Raw genomic sequence first — 18,471 nt, 5'->3', positions numbered from 1 at the left:
GCTAGATAGACCCTGCTAGAGAAATATTACATGCACTTTTACAAAAGATCTTGATGAGTCCGGATAGTCTCTGCTACACATTTTTAATACTTGGGTTTATGCAAATACTTCTGCATTATGTTAATTAAAGCGCAGAGATTTCTTTTAGATGTTTGGGTACAAGTGAAACAATCAATGTAGCAAGACTCAGCAATTAAAGGAAGTATTTGAGAGTCTGTAAATTCCTTTTTAATTACAGATGCACCAGGATACAACTTCTGAGAATCATGGTATTCTTACAAGCATCACAAATACTAGGAGAGGTTCATTATCAGTTTTAAAAAGAGCTGAGTTTTTCTAGGAAGCTAAGTGGGTCAGCCCTGATTAGTATTTGCACAGAGAGCCATCCATAAAATTCCAGGGCTAGATTGAGTGGTCAAAACAACATCTGAAAAAAAGGCAATGACAAATCATTCCTCTGACATTGCCAAGAAAACTGCATTGGTGCAGCCAGGAGTCAAGTTGGCCTCTCTCTCTCTCTCTCTCTCTCTCTCTTCCTCCCTCCCTCCCCTCAACCCCCAGCCTCAAACAGAACAAGTTGCTTTGCTGGCTTGAAATAGGGGCCACCAGTCTTTTTCCAATCCTCGCAAAGAATGAATGCAAGGGTTTTCTTTTGTTGTCTCTTTGTAGCACTGGGGAAGCCAAGGCAATGCAGTTCCCCAAACAGATATTTAGCTGCTATAATTCATGATCTCTGATATGTTAAGTCTTGTTAAAAGCCATCTCTATTGACTATCAGCATAGTTTGCAGTAATCCCGAGTTCCATTACATATTATATCAAGTAGCACTAACTGCAGCTAATAATACTTACTGCAAGCATAATCCCTATTGTTCAACAATAGGAGAGTATGCAAAAGGTTGCAACAGAAAAGGTGTGTCTGGATAAAACAGTTAAGCACATGGCTATCACGCATGGCTCATTCATTATGTTTCAGTCAAACATTAACATGCTTCCTATGATCAAGCCTCATTTCCTCATGTGGTTTTGAGGGAGCTATAGAAAGTAAAAGACAGTAGTGAATTCAGAACCCTCTTAGACACCTTCAAAAAAGAATCAAAGTGTTTTAGAATAGAAATATTCCGTAACTAACACTTAGGTTTTTTTTAAAAAAAATCAGCAAATATAAGCATCCCCCCCCCCAGGCTGATCCAGCTAGGCAATTTGTTAAAATGAGATTTCATTTTCCTTTCAATAAGATGAAAGGACCCACAATGTTCCCCTCCCCCACTCTGGATAAATATATCTTCTCTGAATGTAACAGTTAATCCACTCATGGTAAATACAGTTTTGCATGGTTGTGTGAGCTTGCATACAGAATGTTAACACTGATTTGCTTCAGTGCTAAATTCTACCACCACCACCCCTTCCATCCCCTCTAAACTACAAAGTCTGATTAAGAAGCAAAAAGTAGCAACAGAGACTGCTTTGGACTCAAAGGGAGTGAGGGACCTGCTTTCTTCACTGGTTTCCAGATAAGGACACCCCACCTTTATGGACAAAGGAGATGGCCTGATTGCTAGAATACTTTCCCCCTTTCCTCCACTCTGTGACTTACATACAGGAAGGAATAAAAACCTTTTTCTTCTTGTTGCTTAGTGGCCCTTGCGTTGTCAATCACTACAATATATAGTATATCAATATATTGTATATATTGTACAATAGGCTAGCTCTGAAGAAGCAGGTTCAAGCCAGTATGTCCCAGCCTGGGGCTTGGAAATAGATTCAGAATTTCATTGTTCCACCTCAGGATCTAAACTTAAACTGAATCTGATTCATACTCTGTTACACTGGGTTTTACACAGCTCTTACTGTGGTCTTTAAGTGGGGAAGATCTTGCTTTTAGTATTATCTTTTGGATGGTTATCAGGTAGTCTACAGATGAAGTAAGTTTGCAGGTGGACTTTTCAGCAAGGTAATTTATAACAATGTTGAAGCATTGCTGGGAAAGGTAATGGGTAAGAACTAAATGGAATCCTGCAGAATTCAGTATAGGGTGGTTGTTTTTTATATTAATTGTTACTGTTTCATGCATCCTCTTCAGTCACTTAGTTAAAATCATGGAATCTCTCTAGTTTTGCACAGCCATTCAAAATCTCACTTTACCAAAACAAAAACAAAAAACCACCACCCTTTGGCCAGAGACTAATAAAATGTGGGGTGGAGAACGTATGGATCCTTCACATGTTGCTATGTTACAGCTCCCAGCAATGGGAACCAGTATACAGTAGTCACCAGTCAAGGAATGGTGGGAGTTGCAGTCCAACAACATTGGGAAGGTCAGAGTGTGTCTTACAATTACAGAATTATCCATTTGGAAAAGTAAGAGGCAGTAGACAATGGCAGAAAGTTGCATTTTTTTTAATCAGTTAGAAACAGGGCACTTGGCAAATCCTTTAGGTTTTTGAAAAACCTCAGTTGTTGCAATAATCTCTACAGCAATCAGTTCCATTGCAGTAATGCCAATTGTAATGGGATTTTATTAGAAGACAGAACAAAACCAGGATTTCCTTTCAGGTCGATCGGTTGACCCCCACCTTGTAATTTGAAATAAAAGCCTGAGACTTGATCATGCCTATTTTTTTCTTAAAAATAAAAGGCAGGGAGAAGGGAGACACATTCAGATTTGCAGGATTCTGATACAGTAACCCTATAACAAAAATAGTAGCATTCATAACTTTGGTTTCCTAATCTGATTTACCTCAAAAGTTGATAGTTTGACACAATTCAACAGCTAGAAAATAAGGCCTCATAATAATACAGAATACTGGAAGGACCTTGGAGGTCTTCTAGTCCAACCCACTGCTCAAGCAGGAGACCCTTTACCAGGAGTGTCAAACTCGCGATGACACATTGTCGTCATGTAACGTAGCACAACTTTTTTCCTCTTCGCTAAATGGGATGGGCATGGCCAGCACGTGAGTTTGACACTCCTGCCCTATACCATTTCAGACAGCTGACTGTCCAGTCTTTACTTAAAAACCTCCAGTGATGAAACACCTACAACTTCTGAAGGCAGACTGTTCCACTGGTTAAATGTTCTAACTGTTAGACTAAAAGTCTGCATTTTTAAAATCTATAGGTAGAAATCACTAAGGGTTTAATGAAGATCTTGACAGGAAGCTGGAGTTAAAGAAAAAAAAAAACAAATATGATAGTATAATTTCCCTGTGATTAGAAAAATTCACAGATGCTCAGTTCATTTTCTTGTACTCTTAACATATCCCTGAATCTTTAAAATATGAAAAATTTAAGTTCCAGTATGGATTCATTTTGTTTTGAAACAGGTTTTGGAACAAAACTGCTTAAGAATATAAACAATTATGAAGCAGGTATCAGAATGACTGAACTCTGGTAAGTCTCTCTAGTAGAATATAAAATTCCTTTTATGATAGTGATTTCAAAAAGTGTGAAATCAAAATATAGTGATAGTGAAATCAAAAAGATTTCATCCTTTTTGAAAAGGAGACTAAATTATTATTCTATAGTCTTAAGACATAGTGAAAGCTTCTGACTGTGTGGAATGGTGTTATAAATAATTTGGATGTAAGTTTGCAAATTTGATCAGCATAGTATACTTTTCAAGATTGAGAACTTTTGGATATGCTGTAGGGTTTCTTTTTTTTAAAGTCAGTGTTGACTTCTGGCACGCTTGGCAAGATTTTTCAGAAGTGATATGCTCTTACCTCCTTCCGAGAGTGTGACTGTCCCAACGTCACCAGCTGGCTTCACGGCTAAGATGGGACCAGAGCTCCCATCTCCCAGTCTCTAACCTGATGCCTTCACTATTACATCAAACTAGCTATTCTGGCTATGTACCTCAAGCAATTTTCCATACTTACAATCAGACCTTCTCTGGTTATAAGTAAACCTGTAATGACATGGGGGGGGAACACTAGAGTAAACTATGAAATACACTACTAATCTTATAGTTATTTCTACATATAGCAACAATGAAGGAATATTCTTCATAAAACTTTTTTAAAAAGACCATTTACTGTTAATTATGACAATACATCAATACCATTTACCAGTGTTTAGCTAATGAATCATTTTTTAAAAAAAATGATTTGTATGCCGCCCTTCTCCGGAGACTCAGGGCAGCTTACAATGCGTTAAGCAATAGCCTTCATACTTTTGTATATTTATACAAAGTCAGCTTATTGCCCCCACAATCTGGGTCCTCATTTTACCCACCTTAGAAAGGATGGAAGGCTCAGTCGACCTTGAGCCTGGGGAGAATTGAACTCGCAGTAATTGCAGGCAGCTGGATGTTAAATGCTGCCTTAGGAGGCATTAGCCTCCTATGCCACTCAGGGCGTAGGGCACATCTTTCCCCAATAATTGTATAAAGTAATAACCATCTTCACATATTGCACAACAGGTCCCAGAAATAATACACAAAGTTAAAATTCCACTAAGAATATGAACTTATTCTTTCATAAGTGAAATATATTTGAAAAAAACGACACCTTTAAAAATTACCCTATGAATTCAGCATTATAACAATTCTACACATGTATTCTTTCATACAATCACATATTCTTAACCCATAAATTTATTCTCTTGGGAAAAAAATTCAGCTCAAAAGAATCTGTTGATCCTATGTACCAATTTATACCAAAACACTCCACAGCTAAGAGTGATGTGTTCTATTACACAAATGTATAGAATTTCCGTAACAGTGAATTTATGAAGTAAAATACAACGGCCATTTTTAAATTAAAGTTCTCCCATTTATTTCAAAAGACATACACAAAAATGGAACCTGATTTGACAATCCAATGCTGACAAATCAAATTATCCAAGCATTTCCCATTATTTATCAATTAAAGTACATTTCCACTATATTTGTAACTGGCAAATATCTCTTCAGGCTGCCAACCTAATACTATATACCCCCACCTCAATCAGCACATGATGCTTCTATTGCTATAATCCATGGTCATTATAAATAGTTTATATTTCTGTCATGAAAATGGAAGCACATAGCATATTTTGCTAGAGAAAGCTGCCAATATTAGACTGGTCCCTCTGGCTTGCCGCTATGTGCATCTACTTTAGTCTTCCTTCTATCCAAAATCCTTTAAACCAGAGGCTTAGTGACTGAGAACTGGATCTAGTACAAAGGAAGTTGTACATTTAAAATATCAGCCTCCTCTCATGTTGTCCTATCATGCATGGAAAGGCCACAAGATACCAGAGAACAGACTTTGTGAGGGGAAAGATTTCCAGTCTTATCAAAGAGCACTGAAAAAATGTTACACTTGAAATCCTTGGTAGTTAGGGAGGGGTCTAGGACTTTTAGTCTCTGACTTTTCATTCTCCTCTGGCGTTTCTCCTCCGGCGATTCTCCCCTGACTTATCTGCTCAGCTGGCACGCCTCCAGTCATTTGCCATGGGGAATGGGCTACCGGCCTCTTCATACCAGACCCTTTGACATGGCCCATTTGCAGAAAGACGGTTCGTCCTGGGTGCTCCGCCCTCTATGACAATTAGCCCACAACCAATTGGCTAGAGGGGATGTAATAGAAATCCAGCCAAAGGAGAGAGGTGTAAAAATATTTGCCAAAATGCCTTCCTTCCTCTCCCTCCCCCCCCCCCACCAATACAGGGAGGAAAGTTGGTTTATTCGGAAGTAAGTCTCACTAAATTCAATGCTAGGATTTAAATCCAGCAAAAGGAGAGAGGTATAAAAGAATTTGCCAAAATGCCTTCCTTCCTTCATCCATCCATCCATCCACCCATCCATCCACCATAACAGCATTACATGGCAACTAGCCACGTTTGAGGCTCCTCTAGAGGGGTAGAGCTTAACGAAGGTTGTGTGTGTGTGTGTGTGTGTGTGTGTGTGTGTGTGTGTGTGTGTGTGTGTGTGTGTAAAAGGAAAGGAAGGCAGGTGCAGAGATAAAAGACCATTTCACTTGATCACACTGCAGAGAGCAGTTGGTTCCTCTTCTGAACTGGAGAGTGGAGGGGTGGGGGAGAAATAAAATAAAATAAAATAAAGGAAGATGGACATTGTTTTTTGGAACTCCACCCCTCTAGAGGAGCCTCAAACATGGCTAGTTGGCATGTTATGCTGTTATGATGGGTAGATGGATGGATGGATGGAAGAAGGAAGGAAGGAAGGAAGGAAGGAAGGAAGGAAGGAAGGAAGGAAGGAAGGAAGGAAGGAAGGAAGGAAGGAAGGAAGGAAGGAAGGAAAAATTCTCTTCTATTGGACCCTTCCAGACTTGGTTAACTAACTTGTTGAAGGGAGGGAGGGAGGCTTTTAGCCTGCTCAGTAACAGTGTCCCTGTATTGGTTGGGGTGGGGGGGGGGGAGGAAGGAAGGAAGTCAGGCATTTTGGCAAATTCTTTTATACCTCTCGCTGGATTTAAATCCTAGCATTGAATTTAGTGAGACTTACTTCCGAGTAAACCAACTTTTCTCCCTGTATTGGTGTGTGTGGGGGGGAATAGAGAGGAAGGAAGGAAGGAAGGCATTTTGGCAAATTATTTTACACCTCTCTCCTTTGGCTGGAATTCTATTACACCCCCTCTAGCCAATTGGTTGGGGGCTAATTGTCACAGAGGGTGAAACATCCAGGACGAACCCTCTTTCTGTGAATGGGCCGTGTCGAAGGGTCTGGGACGAAGAAGCCGGTGGCCCATTCCCCACGGCAAATGACTGGAGGTGTGCCAGCTGAGAGATAAGTTGAGGGAGAATCGCCCGAGGAGAAACGCCTGAAGAGAATGAAAAGTCAGAGACTAAAAGTCCCATTCCATTAGAGAGGCATTTCAGAGCTGCAAGGTTTGGACTGCCACAAGACAGGATCTTTTGTTCCTTTTGCATCTTAAGAATCTGATTGTAACATCTTTGTGCTGTGGCCTTGCAAACCAGTGGTGGGTTTCAAATTTTTTTTACTATTGGTTCTGTGGGTGTGGCTTGATGGGTGTGGCATGGCTTTGTGGCAGTGGTGGGATTCAACTAATTTAACAACCGGTTCTCTGCCCTAATGATTTCTTCCAACAACCAGTTCACCAAACTGCTCAGAAATTTAACAACCGGTTCTCCCGAAGTGGTGCGAACTGGCTGAATCCCACCACTGCTTGGTGGGCGTGGATTGGTGAGTATGGCAGGGGAAGGATACTGTAAAATCTCCATTCCCCCCCCCCCCCGACTCCAGAGGAAGTTTACTGCAAAATCCCCATTTCCTCCCAATCATGGGGGTGGGGCCAGTCAGAATTTTTACTACCGGTTCTCCGAACTACTCAAAATTTCCGCTACCGGTTCTCCAGAACTGGTCAGAACCTGCTGGAACCCACCTCTGTTGCAAACCTTTCCAGGAAACATTCTAGTCTGAGAACATATTGACTGGAAGGAACTTTGACTATTTTAATTTCTGTATAAATGAAGTTGATGTAAACACAAATAATACTGGATGCCTGGTTATGTATAAATATTATTATTCAGATACGCACAACACAATAATTTTTGCAACCTTCAATTTAACAAGATATAAGAGCAATCCTATGATTCTATCAAGTTTTAATCACAAGCAAATTCGTCTAAGTGTGTGTGAGATTTTAATTCTAATTTCCAAATACAATTACTGAATTTTTAGTTAATGGTTTCTAGATTGAAGAGCTAAGACCTCCTTGCTTAATTCTTAATAAAGTGTCAAAAGAAAAACAAGCAGTCCTTTTAGATATGGATTCCCAAATGATAATTCTTTATGTCTGAGCTAAAATTAATAAATAAATATTAAGCTATTAAGTGATGCTTACATGCAAGACAGCAAGTACTTCATGTATTCCATATACTGAAATCATCCAGTCAGTGAATGGCATCTGGCAACTAGTGTTGCATCCCAGTTCTAATAAAGCTATACATGCTTTCCCTGTACTAGCACCAAAACAATTGCCATAAATCCATGTTTTGGGATCTGTTAGATTAGATCCATGCTTTAGGCATCCCATTTTAGAAACCTCCTCTGGATTTTTAGAATTCCACAGGCATGTCTGTGCAGGAAAAAATCCAAAAAGCAGTAGAAGACCTATTACATGAATAATGCCACAAATAACCACATCAATGCAGCAACATAAAAAGGAGACAAAACTTTAGCAGGTAAATTCAAATGTTAATAAAACATTTGAAAAAGAACTAAAAAAAGAATATTTTTTCCTATGAAGTTACTGAAAACCTGAATTTACAAGGTTGTATATAAAGCACCTAGCCTTTCCAGACCCAGAAGAGGAAAATATTTAACAGCATAAACAACTAAACAGAATGAAACTACCTCTTTTAGAGGATTCTAATCCTCTAAAATATTTCCTTAGAAATGCAGCCTTCCCAGTAATTCTAGAGCCTCCTCAATGTGACTTGGTGTCAGGAAGAGCATAACATCACATCCAAAAGAAATCAGAAATCAAAAGGCAGGCAGCCTTTTGAGGCCAAGTCATACTGCCAAAATGCACTCATTAGGATGTCCTGATTTCTCATACTTGTTGACAGTTCTCTTTTTCCCATGTGTAGAAAGCAGCTTCCTATTAGAGCAGCATGCTTCCAGTATCAAACACACTTGTTCTGATCAATATTGTCAGATCCTGTGAAAATTTCTGTTTACCAAGGTGCAATTTTAATTTTGTATATAAATTATTATTCATTTCTGTATAGTCAAATAGCAGTAACCTTAGTTACATTATCTACAGCAGCAAGCATATTGTATTGTAAAGGTAAAGGTAAAGGTTCCCCTCGCACATACGTGTTAGTCATTCTCGACTCTAGGTGGCTGTGCTCATCTCAGTTTCTAAGGCAAAGAGCCAGTGCTATCTGATGACAATTCCGTGGTCATGTGGCCGGCATGACTAAATGCCGAAGGCGCACAGAACGCTGTTACCTTCCCACCAAGGTGGTCCCTATTTTTCTACTTGCATTTTTACATGCTTTCGCACTGCTAGGTTGGCAGAAGCTGGGACAAATAATGGGAGCTCACCCCATTACACACCACTGGGGATTCGAACCACTGAACTGACCTTTCTGATCGACAAGCTTAGTGTCTTAGCCATTGCGTCCCCTTCATTGTATTGTAATATATTGATTAAACAGGAGAAAAACTTTCCCAAATGGGAAGTTTCTTATTTAGCCATGAGATAATAATGTGCTTATTCTGTTTTCTGATTTATTTTTCTACCATTTGTAATTTTTAAACAAATACTATCTATATGGAGAGTAAATATTTGCAAAGGAAGTCTCTGAGCCAAACAGCCCCAAGGAAGAGATCTGCACAGGGCTGGGCTTGCAATAGAAATTGACTACTAGTAAAAAGGGGATAGTGTGGATTTCCCCAGGAAGGGTTGTATAACCCTTCATTTGTTAAGTAATAAAAGCCATTTCAATCTTTTCCAGCAGTGGCAAACGTTTCTTGTCACAGTCTGCCAAAATCTCATTCTAATCAAAGATATCCCAAAGGTGCTTTTTCAAGAGGCAACTGAACTTTCTGGTTTTTCTTTGAAGACATTTTGCTTCTCATCCAAGAAGCTTCTTCACATCTCATTGGATGGTGGGGAATAAAAGGATTTATACTTCTTGCAAACAATTGATCATTTGCATTGTTTTAGACCAGCAGTCACCAACTGGTGGTCCATGGACCACTGGTGGTCCGTGAGAAAATGTTGGTGGTCTGCAGAAAAATTATTTGCATTTTTTAATATTGCACTAAATCAGGGGTCCTCAAACGATGGTCCTTGGGCCAGATACGTGCAATGAACATTTGTGTTGCTGCAGAGAGTTTCCCCCTTCAGGGTCTTTTTGTGTGGGTCAGAGGGGGGCAGAAATTCCAACTTGGGGTCTGCTTCAGCCTCCTGGTGCAGGGCTTTGGGTGAAGGCTGGAGAGAAGCATCATGGTGGCAAGGTGCTGGAGGGCGTTGTTCCAGTGGGACTGCATCATGGCCTGGAACTGGCTGACCACCTCAACCCACTGAGCCTCCAGGCGCCGGTACCTGGCCTTGCACTCCTGCAGGTCTTCCCTCTGCTTGGAAAGCCTATGCTCGTAGTCCTGAGTGAGGTGCTTCTGCTGAGCCTCCTTCTCGGTCAGATCCAATTCGAACTGAGACAGTTGTTTTGCCAACTCTTTCTCGTGGTGGCTGCTTAGCTCCAACAACTGCTTCCTCTTGGGGCCCTAAGGAGCCCAGGCGGGGAGGCGAGGAGTGGCTGGCAGGGGAGGGGTGAGTAGAGGCCGGCGAGGCACCCCCCCCCATGTGAATGACATCAAAATGGCCATCAGATTGGCCACGCCCACCCAGTCACATGACCACCTAGCCAGGCCCACCCAGCTGGTGATTAGGCCTATCATATTAGCGGTCTGTGGTATTTTAAATTTTGAATTTAGTGGTCCCTGAGGTCCAAAAGGTTGGGGACCCCTGTTTTAGACAGTCACTGAGGCCACCTGGAGGTTTATCTGGGTAGTGCAAATGGGTGTGGAGCCTTCTTGGAACTGTTGAAAGGACTGTGTTGTAGACTGGAGATAGATGATGTTGTATCCTTCCCCCTCTGTTAAGAGACACAAACTGAGCAACGTGGTATATGCACTACAATGCAGTGAGCCATGTGCCGATCTGTACACTTGGGAAACAAAACAACCACTTCATAAATGCATGGCCGAACACAGGCGAACAAACCCATCAGGACAAGATTAGCATCTGCATTTAAAAGACAAAGGCTACTCTTTTGAAGACAGCAAAGTCCACATTTTGGATGAAGAGGATTGCTGGTTTGAAAATTGGTCAAAAAGGCCATATATGTCATAATTGAGGAGCACTCTCTCAACAGAGGGGGGGGGATACAACATCACCTATCTCCAGTCTACAACACAGTCCTTTCAACAGTTCCAAGAAGGCTCCACACCAATTTGCACTACTCAGGTGACCCTGATACAGATAAACTTCCAGGTGGCCTCAGTGACTCTAAAAGGATGCAAACGACCATCTGTTTGCAAGGAGTATAAATCTTTCCATTCCCCACCATCCAGTCAGAGCTGAAGAAACTTCTTGGATGAGAAGCGAAATGTCTTCAAAGAAAAACCAGAAAGTCCAGTTGCCTCTTGAAAAAGCACCTTTGGGACAACTATGACCTGGATGACTGAGAATCTCCATAGACATTCTAATCAAAGAGTGAGCAAAATATACCTAGCACTAATCAAATAAAAAATGCCTCCATTTTGGATATCCAAAATATTGCTTCACATGCAGCTTGTGGTCATTCCATCTTTCTCTCCTTAATGGATGCAGAGGTGGCAGTGGGTGACGTAGATAAACAGCACTCGCTGGACCTTCTGGGGAAATCAGCAAATGGCACCAAAAGTCCTTGCTGGGACATTCCTGTGGTTCCAAAGGCTGCATTATACTGAGCACAAGTCTCACTGGAATTAAAAATGTGCCACTGAACTCCTGCAGAATTATGACAGCACTCTGCAATTTGAAGGATTTGGGGGAACATGCTTATCAGATCCCATTTAGATGCAGTTAACAGAAATATATTGTGAACAACAACTCTGAATGCCTGCATTCTCTTCAACACAGATATATTTTGCATTGAGGGGCAGTTGTGGGTTGCTGTCTTATTTAGGCTTCTGGGAGCTAACTATAGGTTAACTTGCAGGTCAAACTACATGCAACCATATAAACAGGACTTGTTGACCACCTTTGGCTTCAAAAATATCGTAAGGACTCTTGGCATCATCATGAGAACTTCACAGGCTGAAAAACATTTTATATTACCACAGCAGCCCATTGCAGAGGAAGAGTAAATTAAGGCAATTTCAAAGCAGGAAACTGAGGGAGGTCTCTGATTAGTATAATACAGAAATATATATTTGAGACAGTGTTCATTCTAATGTGGTAGCAACCAATTGTTCCAAAAAAAGCTGAGAATCAACATTAAGTGCATAGTGAACACAAAACCAAGAACTGAGGTGGTGGATGGAAGCTGTATGCAATGATGCACACTAAAGCCATCCTTTAACTTCACTTTTAATAACTCATTGGATAAAATGAAGAAATTGATGGGACAACTTAAGGAAATGTAAAAAAAAAAAATCCAAAAACATTACAATACATTGAAAAAAAGTTGGTAAACACACATTCCACATGCTTGATTCACTTGCCCAGGCTGCCTTAAAAACATTAAAATGATTCGGAAGTTCCAAGATATCCCCCTCCCAAAACCAAACATCAAAACAAAACCAAGCAGGTTATTTATACCAACTTCTTCTTCGCTCTGGATTCTGGAAATCATGCAAAAGTCAAATACACAATCACTCATTCTTTCTCTCTCTCTCCTACTACTTATGATTAAGTAAAAGAAGCAATGAAAATAAATCTCAATGTAATATATGGACTTCAGCATGGCTCTACACAAATATGATAAAGAAACAAATATTTAAAAGACAAAGCAAATGATCATTCCTTATGAGCATCATTTGCAGTTAGCCTATTTGCACGTAAAACTGGGTGCCAACTAGTCCAGAAGAACTAAGCAGTACATCATCAAGATTATAAATTAAATTATAAATTAAATAAATAAATTTAAATAACATGCATTGTGGTTCTCCTAGTCACTGCCAGCTCTGTTGACTGTCTTCCAGATATGCAATTGCCAACAGCCAAGCTTGTTTCAAGTAATCATAGTAAACACTAATCCCTGTTGCTGTCTGGACTGGAATATAATGTTAAACTATGGTTAGTTGAAAGCAGAAGTAAAAACCTCCAATATTCCTTCTGAGATCTATATAGGAATACTGAAAGTCCAAATATTGATTTAGAACCATTTTTGTAATATTTTCATTATTTTCAAATGTTGCATGTTAAGTGGTTAAAACATATGTCCCAGTGCTTCTTAGTGCAGAATTTAAAAGTATGCAAGAAATTTCACTTTCAGGATGAAGTGTTCAAGCTCTTATTGACTCTGCTACAGTACTCAGAGCCTTGATATATATATACTACAATATGAATGTTAAAAGCAGAAAGAGTCAGATTCTAATTCCATCATCCAAATGCAGGAAATTTCTTCTACACGGTATGAGCAAAGCAATGTACATTATTTAACATCAAAGGGGATTAAATATTCAAGCTTTGTGGTGTTACATGTGGGAAAATCAGAATCTGAATTAATGATTTGTGAACAACTGTGTTGTGAACAAGTATTTAACTGTGAATATTTCATCACTGAAAACAATTTCTGTAGTATTCTGGAATATTAACATAAGACCTAGGCAAGTTTTAGCACTTGGTTTATAGAGGTTTTAAGGACAATTACCATGCTGTGCTTCTAAAATGGAACTGACTTAATTTTGGGGGAGCAGGGAAAATATTCATACAAGCAGTTTATTAAGTCATCTTTCTAAGCTGCAAAAAGCTCTACAAATACCTGTCCACAGGCACATTGTCCTAAGTAGTTTGTGAACTTTAAATAACAATGCCATCTATTTCTATCAAAAAGAAAAATCACTTGAAGTTCAGTAATAAATACAAGCTAATGAGATCTTTCAATGTAAAGAGAATGCAATCAATGCAGACAATAGTAAATATTTCAAGCAAACTACTTTTGGTGTAACACCAGTTGGGTCCCTAACCAGTTCATAATTGCAATTTAGCCTTTGATGCTCTTAGCATTCTGAACTCCAGCTACTCAGGAACAAAACATACATATACATTTTTTATAGTAAAGTATTTTCCCTGGCAATGAACTAGTGCCTTAGAAGCATTCATTCCAAGCTGGGAAAGATTGTAGGTTGTCACATTTTCCCCTCAGATCATGTATTCTGATAGGACAATTCAAACATGTTGCAGGCCTCTTCCAGGCTCTCATCCATATTCAGTCTTCTCCAAAAAGATTTCTGCTTCATCTGTAGCTCTCTCCTCACACACCTGGGGCATGGAATGGCCTTCTCTTTGCATTCTGAATGGAAGACAGCACTACAGCTTTCACACCTGTAAACACAAAATGAGATATTTATACATTTATACTCAGGTTTCTACCTTTCTCTGCTATCAAAAAATCATCTCTGTAAAATAAGCAGAATCCCTAACTCATACGGTAGTTTCCTGGGATCAGATACATTATTACTTCTGACAGCCAGTCATAGAGAATTTTGGGTACAAAGGATGCCCAGATTCTTATAGCTATTTTTTTTTTCTAAATATGGTAACTTGCAGATACAGGGGTTTCAACTTCTAGATTTTCCCAGCCAGCATGCCCATTACTGGGAATTCTGGGTTAAAGTCTACATATCAGAAGTTGCTGAGATTAAGACAATCCCACCCTCTACTCTTTTTCTACAGTGTGCTTATTTACTGTACTCATAGTTCAGTAAGACATTTGGGCTGCGACTCTGCATGTCATTACTGAAATCAGTGGTTTGTGTGCAGCTTAACTGCATGCAGGATTCTTATTGTCTTACTGATTTGATCTTTTATAATATTGTTTTATGAGATTGTGAGTCACCCAGAATGCATGACAGCAAGATAGGTGGCATATATATTTAATAAATAAATAAAAATTCTCAACATTTGCTTGAATTCTCTTGTAGACTTTACAAGCTTAAAAAGCATGCTCCTCACTATTTATTGGATTAAAGAAACATATTGTCCACCTAAGTTTAGACAATAGCCAAAGAAAACACTTTGTATGACTTTAAAATTTTAAATCACCTCCTCTGACACTAATGCTGACTTTATAAAGTTAATTCCCCTTTCATTAGTGACTTGCAATTCCTTGCAATGGTTGGAGACTAATGATTGATGAGAATGTCATTTTGTATTCATTCATGGCCTCTCCCTTTCCCTCTTTTCTCATTCAACTGGAAAATGTAAAAGCTTATCAGGAATTTCTATTGAAATGAATGCCTGGAGGATTATGAAAGAGTGAAACACACCTGCCACTCCTATTCAGATGCATTAAATGTAGGGATAAGGGAAGGAGAAGAGAATTTTGAGATAAAAATTTAAGAACAACTACTTCGGTAAAACAATTTGTAATGAAGCAAACAGCCCATATCTTCTGTAACATCCATAATCAACTAATTTCTTAGTAAAAGCAAGAATGGAATGCCCAGAAACACTACTGGAAGAACAGGTTGGAATTCTACTACCATAGATTTCAGTTAAAATTAGCTTCCATTCTCTAAATTCCCAAAATATTTTATAAACCCCCTTATTGCACATCTACTTAGAAATAACTTATAGCTGCAGCAGGGTGTCCTGTATTGAATATCACCTATCTTATTCATACCTTCTTCACAAAGTCAATGAACTGGGGAAGCACTCCTGCAGGACAACTTAGGAGATCAGAAGTTTCTCTAAACTGAAAGGAAAGCTCCAATATTTCCTTACTGTATTTTTATCTGTCCTTCCCCTGTTGTTAATTAATTCCACCCCCTTCCTTCCTTCCCCTCCCCCCAGTTATATTAGAAATCTTAAGAGAAACTTGCAAATGAACAATGTTCTGCTTTGGTGGGTGCTCTGCAATTTATAACTCCTCACAGAGTCTCTATAGAAATTCTGAATCATCATCCAGATCATGGTTGTCTCAAAAGTGCTTTTTCAAAACACAACTGGACCATTTTTTTCTTGAGAAAGACAATGTTTCACTTCTCATCCAATAACTGCTGAAACTTCTTGGATGAGAAGTGAAACATCTTCCTCAAGAAAAAACATTGTCCTTTTGAAAAGGGACCTTTGAGATTCTCACAGAGAGCAAGTTTGGAGTAGTGGTGAAGGCAGTAAGCTAGAAATCAGAAACCAGGAGTTCTAGTTCCACCTTAGACATGAAGCCAACTGGATGACCTTGGGCTAGTCACTCACTGTCAGACATAAGCAGGGAAAAACCACTTCTGAAAGTGACAAAAGCTCCAGGGACTAGTCCAGCTCAGGAGTCAAAAACTGACTCAAAAGCACAATAAATAAATAACTGTTTAGAAAGAAGGGTCTAATCAGGAAGCATTTTTGCTCTGTCCTGGAGTAGGAAATGAGGACCCCACCCAGACACCTTTCATGATTCCATTTGTTCTCTTATATATCTGTGATGCTCTGTCCTGGAGTAGGAAATGAGGACCCCACCCAGACACCTTTCATGATTCCATTTGTTCTCTTATATACCTGTGATGCAGAGGCATGGCTTTGTAATGCTCAGTTTACACATTTTAATTCAGTCAAATTGCCAGATACTTCCTTAAAGCTTTTTTCATTTCCTAATCCAACTTCCATCTTAGATCCATTCATCTTTTCATTGATTAAAGATTGTTTTCTTTAATCATGGAGTCAGCATGGAGATCCATTCTGTCATATCAGCTATCATTGTTAACCAGAGGTGACACAGCCCATTGCCCAATTCATTCACCACATGCAATGCAAGAGGAAAATCATTGCAATTTGAATAAGAAGTCCATTTCAGGATTCCATTGTGCCTTTCATGGGTCCCAGTAGCTAATAGAAAAAAGTAACCCATGTGACTCTAGCAACAAAAAGTCTGCCAAGACTGTCAGGTAGCATAATAGAAAATTTGCCATTTCTAAATGGCTATTTCAGGTGTACTCCTAAGGAAGAACATCTCATTTTTAAATGAGCGCCTGCTATAAATTTTATATGAAATAAGCATGTGAAGCTGATCTCAATGAGAGAACATAACTTGGTCATTGTGCAGTTTTAACACTTTAAGCATTAACATGCTAGTCAATTATTCCGTAACACTCTATTCCTATGATTAAGAGATGAATTAAAATATTATAGACGATTCTATTTTCAACAGCTTTTGAGTCCTTGTTTAAGTCTCCTTTTTGTTTGCCTGAAACAAACTACATATTGTATGGCCATAATGTGACTCATTCATTATAACTTGTGTTTACTACAACTTCTATTTTTAGACTAATGATTGAAAGGCCTGGCGCTATAAAATTCAAATAAGAAAGAAAAGAAAAGAATTTGTGAACACTGTCTAACAACATGTTATGAGAGAAAATTTGGATTTGTCTCTCCTTGGGCAGGATGTAAGAAGCCTGCAAGGCACAGCCCACCAACCCCTGCTAATTAAGTGAAATGATTGAGTTTGTTTTGGAACCATTTGGCCAACAAAAGAATGTGTCACACTGATTAGCAAGAAAGGGGTATGTAATGTATGTGTATTCAAAGCCAGATGAATGCATTATCCAGGTATTTAGCTGTTTGCTCAAGGACTGACACACACAAAAAAAGAAGAATGCTGAACAAACAAGCTGGTGCAAATGAAAACCCCAGCTCTCAGGAGGGTTATCCTGTTCTAAGATTTATCTGTTTCAGGGAGAGATAAGCCTTTAAAAATTGCATCTGAAAATGCATCTACAGAAGATGGTATTTTCTAACAGAAAGTATTCTCTTTGCTAATCTATCTAAGATGCTACACTGTGGAGAGAACCTATGCAGACTCAGTTCAAAATATCTAACCATCTGGGAATCATGGGTTTGCATTTTCCTATGGCAGCAGACTCCATCCACAAAAGGAGCTCTGCCTTGGCAAACAAAAAGTTCAAGGCAGCGCCATAAGCAGCAAGATACAGAAACAAAGGTAGAAATGCACTTAAATTGCTTGTCTCTCAAGAACAGAAGAAGGGTTTCTTATAGGATCATTCACAAGGGCATCTAATTACAAGAGATGCTATTGCTATTTCATCAGTCTTTTTACTGGTTTAAACAAGGTTTAGTGTTGGAACGCCATTGATTTGATAGATGAGCTTGTACAAAGCTAATACAGCATCAATTGTCTCTTACTTTTACCTTTGTTCAAAGGCATAGTTTCAAATGCTAGTATACCCACTGACTCCCAAATGGTACAAAATTTCAAACGTGAGAAAACAGAAGCATACAGATAAATGTATGTGTGCATATAATGAAAACTTGGTGAACGCTGCAAATATCCCAAAATGTTATTAAACTGAATAATTGTTGATCTGAAGACTTTCAAGATGTCAGCACTCTGAAATGTTTCACCAGGAATTTCAATACACAATAAACATTTAAATTATTCAAATATTTTGTGCAAAATTAATTAGACATCATTAGAAACTTTTTAAAACTTTAAATTAACTAAAATAAAATAAAACTTCTGTCTCAAAGTATGCCATAATGGAAGTAACTGATAATTAACAGTTTTATCTATGTAACTACTCTTATGCATATGGAATATAAACAGTCCTGTGATTAGGTCAGTTTTTTCAATTTGCTCAATAACTGAATTGTGCAGTGATTTAAAATGATCAAAACAAAAAGAGTGAGTGAAAAACAGAAAAAAAATCTTTACTCTGAATGCAATGCAGTGTCAGCAAATGTAAAGAAACACAAGGGCAAGCAAAACAAGATAAAAGTGGTATGTGTGTATGGTTTGGAGAAGCCTGAGTGGACACCTGAGTAACTGGTTATTA

At 38.9% G+C, this 18,471-nt stretch overlaps 1 protein-coding gene across 2 annotated transcripts in view; it reads right to left on the bottom strand.

The window, feature by feature from the left end:
- Positions 1–12,002: 12,002 nt before the first annotated feature.
- PLEKHM3 (pleckstrin homology domain containing M3) overlaps positions 12,003–18,471 on the bottom strand; it is an 80,731-nt gene continuing 74,262 nt past the window's right edge. For both annotated transcript variants that reach the window (XM_070933209.1, XM_070933210.1), the window contains exon 8: positions 12,003–14,011. In XM_070933209.1, coding sequence (XP_070789310.1) covers positions 13,834–14,011 — 178 coding nt within the window. In that variant the 3' untranslated portion in view covers positions 12,003–13,833. The remainder of the gene's footprint in view (positions 14,012–18,471) is intronic.

This window comes from Pituophis catenifer, unplaced genomic scaffold, assembly GCF_029215685.1.
Source record: "Pituophis catenifer annectens isolate HBS135680 unplaced genomic scaffold, rPitCat1.0.hap2 SCAF_1, whole genome shotgun sequence".
Classification (NCBI taxonomy): domain Eukaryota; kingdom Metazoa; phylum Chordata; class Lepidosauria; order Squamata; family Colubridae; genus Pituophis; species Pituophis catenifer.
Note: the sequence above shows the minus strand (reverse complement) of the source record. Positions and strands in the feature narration are given on the sequence as shown.